Source organism: Priapulus caudatus, unplaced genomic scaffold (assembly GCF_000485595.1).
Source record: "Priapulus caudatus unplaced genomic scaffold, Priapulus_caudatus-5.0.1 Scaffold66, whole genome shotgun sequence".
Lineage (NCBI taxonomy): Eukaryota > Metazoa > Priapulida > Priapulimorpha > Priapulimorphida > Priapulidae > Priapulus > Priapulus caudatus.
Window position 1 is genome coordinate 54,119 of NW_014577127.1, and position 11,517 is coordinate 65,635.

Consider the following 11,517-nt stretch of genomic DNA (forward strand, 5'->3'; position numbering starts at 1 on the left):
TTAAAAAAAAAAAAATTTGGGGGGTGGGGGCTCGGGGGGGGGGGGTTCGTTCGAACCCCCCGAACCCCCCCCTGGCTACGGGCCTGCATGTAGACTACTCCAAAATAGTAGTGATAATGATTAAAAATAAATACTAGACATGCACAAATTGCCCATGATATAAGATTATTCAGAAATTGTGCAATAAATTTTTACTATAAAGCACAAATATGTTAAATAGGAATATGCGTTCATTAGATGGCCTGATGAAATAAAATCTGTGATAGTAAAGAATATATTACGTTAATTTAAAGTAAGGGGTGGCGGTCTGGGGGTTTTCTCCCAGGAAATTTTTAAAAATTGGGTCACCTGAAATGTAAATTCCTGCATTCGGAGAAGGATACATACAATTCTGGATTCAGAAAAATGAAAAGCCCTCAAAAATAGGAGAAAATAGGAATTGCCCAGAAAATAGGAAAAAATAGGAATTTGTCCAGAAAATAGGAGAAAATAGGAATTGCCCAGAAAATAGGAAAAAATAGGAACTTGACGTCCTGTGATTAAATAAATAGGTTCACGGAAGGAGCGTGCGGCATTTAAATCAGTATTATCTACAGCAATTGAATATATAAGTAATAAAATGCAACTTAGAATAACAGCTCTCAGTAGATCATAAAATCTGGCATTGCTACTTTACTACTATTATGCCCCTTCATTTCAGAGGTCCTTCCGAACCTAGCTCCGCATCGTCTGTCTGATTGGGAAGGGTTCATCGAACGTGTTTCATTAGAATGTATACTGTGTTAATCTTTGTTATTATGATTTATCTGTAGTTTTTTTAATATATAGAATATTGAAAATTCTTTCCGCGTAGTAAATTTTCGGCGACGAAAGAGGAAATGGTGGCAAATAGGTGCCCATATTGTACTTGTTACTTGTACGTACCATACATCGGTAGAACGAATCTATACAATATATTTGTTCACGTTACTGATGTATAGGTTCGAGCCTTTCACTGTTAATTAAATTACTAGGTAACGTGCTAAAGTAACAGTACTTCCCTCATTAAATGTATTCCTTAACTTTTTCCGGATAAAGATTCAATTCTTTTAAATAGTCGTAAACACTCGGAAAAGTCGGGATATGCGCATCGTGGGTGTTAAAATTTCGCAAAAATACCAAATGTGAAGTGGTAATGAAAGATAACCAAAAACACCAACAGTTGTTTTATACTATTCAGTTTGTACGGAGTAGAACATTTTTGACAAGTACAAATTAGTGTGACCTACAGACTATGCGAGTAGAAGCCAGTGATTCATTGCTTACGACTCATCGATCATGGGCACGAGACTACGCTTTTATACTAGATGTCCTAGTGCCTCTGGCGGTACAGTCTCATATGAGCAAATATGTGGGTAAATGTTAGTGTCATCCCTACAGCTTCCGTTCATGGTTGTATTTCTAGACTTCATCTCGGTCGTTGAACACGTGCTCCAGCTATGATCGATGTAGCAAGTTAACAGACGTGTCTACCGCCATCTGGCAGCATGTGGGCCAACTGCGGCGAAAGGGTGGTTCAAAACATTACATAACTGCGCCAGAAACAGATCTCTATAACTATACGACGATGACAATACACAGCAATTTCGACGCCGCCATTCGGCTTAGTCTTAATGAACGGTCTTAGCAATAATATGTAAATAATTAATTCACGAATTAATTAGGTCATATAAGACTCATAACTGATACGGCTATTATCATACCTTCGCTCAGAACTATACTAGCCATGGCAACCCATAGCAATGCCGATACACAACGACACCTTGAACTTCATACGCATGGTTAATCCTGGACCTCTCTCTGTATTCGCAAATCTAAAGGTATATATCTAAAGGTATATATATATATGACTACTCTGCGTGGACCGAACTGAACTTCTATGTGTTTTCAACAATATCTTTCTATATACAGTGCCTATTATTTACCGAATAAGGAAAGTGCTTGGGCGTAATGTTTGAATAAGCCAATCCCACCAGAACGGGGCCAGTTGGAATCCGTGACGTGCAGCCCGCAGCCAATGGGAGTAGGCTATTTTGAATTCTTTGTCCGAGGTCATTACAACGTACGTTCTAGTAGTACTACGATTACTATCATGAGCGAGAGCATGGGACTTCGCGTGCGGCGGCAGCAAGTGTAGATCGTGCATGCTGCATTCTCGAGGAAGTTTCGTATAGAACAGTTGCAGGTAATAGACGTCCATCCCACTTGCAGGTAACTTGTCTATTTTTAGTAAAACGAGTACGCGATCGAGAGTAAGATATCAAATTTATGTGGAAAAACAATATAAGTTAAAACTAGTACTAGTACTGTCGACTGGTTTAATAACTGATTGCGATAACTATTTGGCGTGTTTGTTTTCAGGGATACGGTGCGTTACCATCGTAGATAGGATGGAGTACTACGACCCTGTCATGTCTCGCGCAAACGCGGGACAGGAGAGCATGTCGCTTCAGGATATGATAGAGTGTGATATGCAATCACCTCCTATGGAACAACACATGATGGGATCGCACGATAACCCAGTGTCGGAATACGCTCCCTCAGAAGCATTGCCACAGAACGTACTTGTGAATATGTGGCCGCAATCGCACCCGACTCACGATAGTCTTTCGTGGGTAAATAGTGTCGACATGAGTAATTTTCAGCAGTTGTCTGGAGACGGAAGAACAGTGATTATGGTCGACCCTCAGACGGGCTTGCCGCAGGAGGCTCAGCCACCACCGTACAATCTGCACTCATTCGATAGTCCACCGCGAGCGATTCGCCAAAGTACAGCGCAAAACCTCTCTCTACATCCTCCTCCGATGTATAGCCAGCAGAGGCAACCCCATCTACACGGGCCGCCGATACCTCACTTATCTCGGCAACACATACCGCAGGCACAGCAGCCGCAGCCGAAACCCGGAGAGAGCAAATGGGAGAAGCCTGCCTATTCGTACAGCTGCCTTATTGCAATGGCACTGAAGAACAGTAAAAGTGGTAGCCTACCTGTGAGCGACATATACAACTTCATGATGTAAGCATGGTCATCTTTCAGATTCCTTGTATATCTATCGTCAGCAGGAGTGTAAAGTCCATATCAACGGATATTGATAGACAGTGTGTTTGGGTTTAACAGTTCCCCTGTTATTATATGTGTGTGTGCGCGCGCGTGTGTGTATTTTGGCTGGCAGTGGCAATACTAGCGTTATCTGTTATATATATATATTTGTCTCATATATATAACTCCTGATATATATATATATATAATAGATAACATTGGTATTGCCACTCTAGCGTAGTAGTATATTTTACCACTAGTATAGCAGTTGCGGGTCGCGGTGGATTATATAAATATATACTCCTGGTAGTGCACATTTCTTACTTGCAATATTTGTCGTTGCGTACATATCGTGCAGCGATCTCTTTAACCGACCATGCTCGTGCGCTATTGGCCAAGCGAGCCAGTGCGGTTAACGATGTGACAGTTACGAGAAGGATATTATATCCCAAAAATCAGTTATAGATTTGAGCCCCTGCATTTTATGCACCACTGCGCTGTTCAAACCGCTGGCAGGTGCAAGCAGGTGTTGGCTGCTAGCCATCTGTCGCCGTGGCCATTCACGACCCGAGCCTGAGACATTTAAACGGCCGCCAGCCCGCCAACGGTTTTTAAATGTATTATAGCTTCGGGAATATAATACCCCATTGATAGAAAACCATATACCGGACCCCGTGTGCGGCGTGTAAAGCTTCTGTTATGGTCGGCAGATTGCTCTATGGGGAAGAGCGCGACATTTAAATGCATGTGTAGCTTGATGGGAATAACCGTTGCTCGCCATGCCTCGTGCACTTTGGGGGTTTCCGTTATGCACCGCCATAATATTCGGGCTAAAAGAGAAAAATATGTTCAGTTATCTGCTGTATTAATTTTACCCACAAGTGTATACAATATTATGCCGGCTATGACAGGTGGATGCGGTCAATATGGTCAAGGTGCAATTAAGCTACTGTACGCGCGCCTACGTAATTCCCAGCACAATGATTTTCACACCTGATTACCTATGGCTCACTTTGCTTGCACGCCCTAGACATTTGTAAGTGTTGTCGAAGCCCATTGACTAGAACAAATGTAACGATTATCGTCATGACCTGGTCCTGCTATTCTTCGTGTAAATACTAGGTGTGAAGTGCGCCCCCGCTGTACTGATGCTACTGGTGGCACGAGAACCAGGTCTACTACTAAATGGGTCAAATTCTTTCATTCCGCAAAGGGCAACAAACCTCTTGTATTGTTTGCAATAAGTGCTGAAACTTTTGGAGGATAAAGAAACAGGGGATCTGCATACCTGTGTGCTTTCATATATCCGCGTACAGTACGTTACAATAACACGTGCTTTAGACGGTAATATCTATGTCACGACCCTTTCCACTGTTTTCATTCGTACATATACAGTAATGTGGTGAAGACTGTACGTGTCCCTTCTAATTATGTACGCTTATCGTTATATATATATATTATAATATATATCGCCCCAGAGGACGATTGATACATTTTGGTTTATGTGCTCTGGATCGTATTATAGCCATTTTTGTTTGTTAATTTCAGAGAAAATTTCCCTTACTTCAAAACGGCTCCTTCGGGATGGAAGGTAGGTGATTGTTTTATGTGATAAAATTAAATCACTAATTGATACGCTCTATTATTAATTTCGCATCTGAGATTTACTGTATTAGCGCTGTATGCATTACTGATTATATAGCACTATATGCCGATAAATGTATTCATAATGGGCCCGCACCATTGAAAAGATTGAAGGCTGCGTATTGACAAAATACGCTCACTTCCACTAATATTACAGTAATGAGCAATTTTATCCATACCCTTTCTGCGTATCTAAATGCCTTCCAGAAAGCGGACGTGACATGAACATAATGTTGTGTACGCACCGCCTCCGAATGGTTTACACTATATGACATATGTATTAAACGGCGTCATGTTCCATTTTACGCTTATTATCCTATAATCATATCGAACATTTCATTCGGTATTTTGTGCATTTCAAACAATTCGTCACAAGAATTGCTAAAAATCCACAAAATACACACGGACACCTGCCCCATTGTTTACTCACGTGTCGTCGTCAGACGCGGTTCTGTGTGCACACCAGTCCGGTGCTGATAGGTAGCGGTCAACCCCACGCGCGCGTGACAATGTAGCTGCGTGCGGCCACGTAATGAATACACTGCCAATTAGCTTCTAATAGCGTTACCTTCCCTGCAGATGGCCACGTTTCGGACTTGACGGATATATTTATATTTATTGTACCCGTATGTCACGCAGACAGCAGTGATAATTAATCATGCTAATAGGCTATTATAAATTAAGGAGTGTATTTCGTTCAGCTCCTATATACGCATGTGCATTCGGAAGTTCTAATAATATGTGATTACTGACGCAGCACTTGGAACTATTGACAGATAACATAATCATGTTAATTAATACATGAGCTATTATTTTTTAATTTGCAACGATTTAATTATTGGCGTACTTTAATTATATCAAGAGCATATAAAGAGAGTTCTTTATATGCTCTTGATTATATCTCTCATCGGCATTAGCTAACAAAACATTTTTATGTTCCGCAAGAGAAAATCGTTGCACTTCGCTCCTAGTTTAATCGGCTGTATTTCAACACTGGATATTCCGTAAATAGTACTGGCAATTTATTTACGTTAACAGATTATAAACTATGAAAATAACGTAATAGGAATTTGTTCACGCTTTTTTGTTAAACTGTTTCACAGTATAAGTAAACAGAAACACGCGACCCATGCAGCCGCCCGGGCCCATGCATCTCCCTTCTAGTGAGCGATTTTGCTTTTCACCCCAAGAAGGCAAATCACTCTGGGGCCGGTTTCACGAAGCGTACTTAACTTAAGTATGATTAAATCACTAATCATACTTAACTTCCCGTAATTATGATTAGTTAATCATACTCAAAAATCTGTTTCACGAAGCGATTTAAGTACATATTTAACTAATCACATAATTAGCCGACTTCAACATGAATAGACTGGTACTCGCTCCCCTCTCGGCTTAGTTACTCGATGGGAATCGAGTAATCAAGGTGGGAGCGAGTACCAGTCTAAAACAAATTACACGGTATTCAATATGGCGGACCAATACGCCAAAATTATCTTTCAAGTTCGGTACATGAAAAGGAATTAATTTGTAACTATAATGATTGAAAGTTAATCATGATTAGTGATTTAATAACGATTCAATACTTAAGTACGCTTCGTGAAACCGGCCCCTGGTGTTTTAGTTTTTAATGCCACTTAAGTTTAGTTTTAGTTTTGGTTTTTAACAAAATTTTTCGGCAGCAAGAGTTTCTGCATGAACGTAATATTTTTTATTAGAAATAATTGTTTTTAACAAGATCTATGCTCCTGACAAAAGTGTGACATATAGTCCTTAACGTTTCAGAACTCAGTGAGGCACAATCTCTCGTTAAACAAGTGTTTTGCGAAGATTGAGCGACCGACGGGTCATGGAAACTCGAGGAAAGGGTGTCTCTGGGCAATGAATCCGGCCAAGATTGAGAAGATGGATGAGGAATGCCTGAAGTGGCGGAAGAAGGACGCCGCTGCCATCAAACGAGCCATGGCTAATCCGGGTATGGCGTAACTCGTATGGCACCAAGAGATGTAATATGGTCACAATTTCCCCAGATTACTATATATTTAGTTACAGGTTTCATGAGTTACTTCTACATTTATTCTACGCTTATAAAATGCATATATATAACGCCATTTTAAATTTGGCATTAAAGGCACAAACCATCTAACTATATTTAAATAAATAATAATTCTATAGTAATCTAATCTGTAGATGATCTAACTAATACTCCCACGTCTAAATATGTTGTTTTATATGTTTCGTATAAGCACGTTTACGTGACATTTCCGAAAAGTAGGAAGGACTGGAACTTCACAATGCAGTGAATTTATAATAACAGATGATCACAGAATTAATTTATTTGAACGCGCGCGTTTTGTAAATACTAACCATTTGCTGTCGTGTCTACAGATAAGCTCGAACTCATAGAGAAGGGGATTTGTCGGTCTCCTAGTCCAGTGTCACAGCACACGCCTCCCCAGACGATACTAGGTGAGATCAAGGCAGAGCCGCTCATGGAGCATGGCAGCTACACAGCCGATGCTGAACTGTTCGATCCGACCCTGGCTGATATTAACATGAAGGTAACACATTCCCACACATAGGGGGGTAGTAAGCGAGGCTGAGCAGGCAGGTGGACAGACAGACAGACAGGCAGGCAGACATACCAACAGAGGGACAGACAGGCAGACATACAGATTTCGTTGGGTGTAGTGGGATTACGTTTATTTTCATTGGATTGTAACATAATGTACTATTTAATCACGTATATAAGCACGTACTATGTATAATTGTAACGTCATGTACTGCACACCATGCGTATTTGTTTATCCCATATGTATTCATGTCTCCCAATATTTTTCTGATATATACACTCTTTTTTATTGATAGAATTAACAAGTATACACTCCTAATAGAAATATTCATTCGGCAACACATCATATTTGCTTTACAGCAATTCACGTTTGTTTTATGTTCATAACAACCTCACATGTTGTGTTCTACAGTAGTACATGTCTGCAACAAATGCTCCCATTGTAAAATAATCGTACAATTGTCATTTTATTTGATTAAGACTGTGTACATGTTTTGTTTGCGTAGCGTATTATAGTCTTAACAAAACCTCTCCGTATAGCTGCGTCTCTTTACACACGTTATCTGCATTGGTTTCAGTACGGTGTGTTCTTGCATCCGCAGAGTCACTGCTGGTCTGACGCCCAGGAACCGGGAGACTTTAGTCCAGGACAGGATCAGGCTGTGCCGTCCGGTATTCCTCACACAACGATTGCCCAGTCTGTGCCATACGACATTTCTCAGACTGCGGTTAGCGGTACCTACGTCTATACGCAGAACTACAACACCAACAACAACACCAAGTTATACACGGACAATTCGAGTCACGGCGAGTTGTATATTGGAAACAAACCAGTGGCTCTCATATAGTTAACAAATGCGATGAGCCAAACGAGGACGTTGTCTTACGATAAAAGTCATGTTTGTAGACATGGCAGCGAGAGATTGAAAAAAAAGGTGATGATATAGATAGCGCGCGCGCGTGTGTGTGTGTGTGTGTGTGCGTGCGTGCGTGTGTGACAGAGAGGCGCGTGCAAGAGGGAGAGAGCGGGGGTAGAGAGCACGTGTATTTCCGGAGTTCACCATGTCATATAACCCATATCATACCTACGAACGTGCCTTTTCCACAGAGTTACGAAGAATCTATCAGATATGGTTGTTTAATGAGCAAGAAATTGTCAACATATACTTAGCATACTTAGCTTACATAACTTTACTTAGCTATGCCAATAAGACCGTCCATACATACATACATGCGTGCGGGAGGAGATTTAAGTGTGTATAGGTATTGATATTTTGACATTACAGCTGTACCAAACTATATGAGACCTATCTATTTTGATGTTGGTCCCATATTCCTTCACGTACTTCTCTTAAACCAAAGCTGGATGAAATAGTCCCAGGCATTGTAATATAATCAAGAGTTATTTGGGTTGTATTTAATTTCGTATAATATCGATTTCCCATGCTGTCTATGCTGTATTTATTTTATTTAATTGCTGACAGGAAGCTTTTTGAAACACCTGTTGCCTCGTTGACGAGGTGACACTAATCCCATTCCATTACTGCCTACATCGCGTGTAGGCACTCGTACCACGGAAGCGTTTTGCTCAAATTGAAATGTTTGCATTTGTCTTGTGTCTGCTTCACAGTATCGTATGCTCATCTGTCTAGAGTCGGAATGTTTAAAGGTTTGTGAACATCGAGACACATTGTTATTATGTCGCTTATGATCTGCACCACCCTGACATGACAATGTAGGTTGAGCTAATCCAAAGGTTTACAATGGCGTCGCAGTGTGACGGGCAATGACGTCGCTGCGTCACGTGGGTTACAGATCTTTCGATCATCAGGGAAGTATGCAGGCAGACAAATATGTTGTCTATTACGCGTGTGATCAGAAATCTCATACGTATATATCTGTAACGAGATAGCCCTGTGTTCGTGCACGTTATAATAAAATCCATGGATTTTTCTACTTTTTGGCACACGCATATCACAACTATCTCCTAGCTGTTTCATGAAATTGCGTGTACATGACATTTCAAAACTCTGAATGTCTCGAAGTGATTCTAACCGTGTAGCTCCAACAATAAGTAGGAAAGACGTGGTCAGATAGTAGGTCGTGCGAGTAGATTGATAGAAAAACGGTGCCAGCTCTGAAATTTCAGGGTATTATAGGCTATTATGATTGTTATACACAATCGCGGTGATATGGCACAGCATGTTGACGATGTATATATATAGACTACCACAAATGCATATCAATGATGATCTAAAAAATTATTGGCTATAATTATTTCTACGAACGATGAATGCTTATAAGAATTTCAGTATATACTTGTAGGTATTGTTTAGGTGAGTTTATTATGTGAATCAATTATTCATCCAGGGTTCCCTGTTTTAACGTTGGCTGTATATATATATATATATATATATATATATATATGTGTGTGTTATATATATATTATATATATATATATGTGTATATATATATATGAACTCGCAGAATACACATACTGTATCCTAAACGAGTTTTTGTTTCATGTCCCGAGTTGACGTTTGAGAAAAACGCGGTGAGAGATGTACAGTTTTATGTATGTAATCAGGATTTGGCAATGTGATTATTATATAACTGTTATAATCACTCATTTTACGATCATGACAGGAATAGCTAACAGCAAGTGCCGTGTGTAACGGCGCTGGTTGACATCAAACGGGAATATGTTAACATGCTGTAATTGTATGTGGCTTTTGAGATTTGTGTCTGAATGATTGTGATGTACATTTTTGATATCCCCGTTTTTCCAGTCTAAAATTGTTGCTCGTTTGTATCGTTTTGCCACGTTCATTGTAAATAAATGACATTCCTTTTCTACAATTTTTTATCAGAACATGTATATAATTATTTGCATTTTTCGTTCGCCATATTAAGTATGCATTTAAAAATATACAAACGGTGAAACGGATATATATATAAAACGCGCAGGCGGGCGTGCGTGCGTTCTGGCGGTCGTTCGTTCGTGCGTGCATGTGTGTATGTGCTCGTATTTGTTCATAGTACTTGCCTCAACCAAGGGAGCATAGGCCTTCCACAAATTTCCTGCAGTGGAATCGGTTCACATTTCCTTCCAGACTGTTCTTGGTTCTTTCAGTTCGGCCTCAACAAATCTCTCTTATCTATCTTATCTACAAATCTCCCCTTATCTAGCGTTCTTAGAACGTCTCTATTGTGAGTTTCAGGGTAAGCTTTTGTCTGCCGGTTTTGTAGTGGAAGTGTGGTTGTTGTGGAATGGTCTATCCTCTAAACCATCCACATACTTGCGTCTTATTTGGCTTGCCTTATTCATTCTCTTCGTTTTTCAATGGATATTTGTTCCTAATAGTGTCTTTCAATGTATGCAGCATGATAAAGAACGCATTACCCTGCCAGAAAGTACAATGGACATTTGTTCCGGAATGTTTGAAGTTTTTTATTGTTCTTCTTCTGCTGTTTTCCAAGTTTCTATTTCGTTTGTAAAACTAACTGAATAGCAACAAAAAAATGATATTTTATTACGTGGATAGGGGCCCTATGTGCTTGTTGAGTTTTAATTGCCTGGCATTAAACTAATTTATTACCATTTTAATGTAAATTTGTGTTATAACCTTTGTCGCTTCCTCTGTTTTTTCCCCACTTGACATTGCCTAGTTACGTAAATATACCCACTTCTCCCAAACTAGAGCTCCTACCGTTCAGTGTCATAACTTTGGTATGATATTGGATGAAGCGCACACGCCTTTAATTGTGTTTTGATTGGTCGATATCGAGTAGTATGGTGGCTGCGTTCGTTGGAAGCTGAAGCATATTGTTGCTTGCCTGCGTTTGTTTGCTTTTGTCTCAAGTTACTTGAAATTAGTGTTATCTGTCATCAGCAAACTATGTTTTATCCGGAACGTTTGTTGCCCGGGGGGGGGGGAGGGCACTTCCATTGTTAAAGGTACTGGGACGTGCCGCTGAACAGGGTATATTTTCCAAACATTATTGGCACAGGGTAATTTTCCGAACATCATTATGGGCACAGGGTTATCTTAATACAACACCATCAAGCTGATATTGGACCAATATTGGGCCAATATTGGACAATATAGGCAGATATTGGGCCAATATTGGCAAAAACAATATTGGGCCAATATCACCAGGCCGATATTGGACCAATATCTGCCTATATTGACAGGACAGGACATAACCGAAATGTGCAATA

The 11,517-nt window shown here is 40.1% G+C and overlaps 1 protein-coding gene across 2 annotated transcripts; it reads left to right on the plus strand.

Moving 5' to 3' along the window:
- Positions 1–2,118: 2,118 nt before the first annotated feature.
- LOC106821264 (forkhead box protein N4-like) lies at positions 2,119–9,724 on the plus strand. Of its 2 annotated transcripts, none has more exons than XM_014825999.1 (6): positions 2,119–2,250; positions 2,401–3,055; positions 4,628–4,670; positions 6,509–6,698; positions 7,112–7,284; positions 7,898–9,724. In XM_014825999.1, the coding sequence occupies exons 2-6, from the start codon at positions 2,430–2,432 to the stop codon at positions 8,141–8,143; spliced, it is 1,278 nt and encodes a 425-aa protein (XP_014681485.1). In that variant the 5' UTR covers positions 2,119–2,250; positions 2,401–2,429; the 3' UTR covers positions 8,144–9,724. The 2 variants fall into 2 exon arrangements, with proteins under 2 accessions (XP_014681485.1, XP_014681484.1); XM_014825998.1 differs by having other exon boundaries at positions 2,120–2,250; positions 7,874–9,724.
- The last annotated feature ends 1,793 nt before the right edge of the window (positions 9,725–11,517 follow it).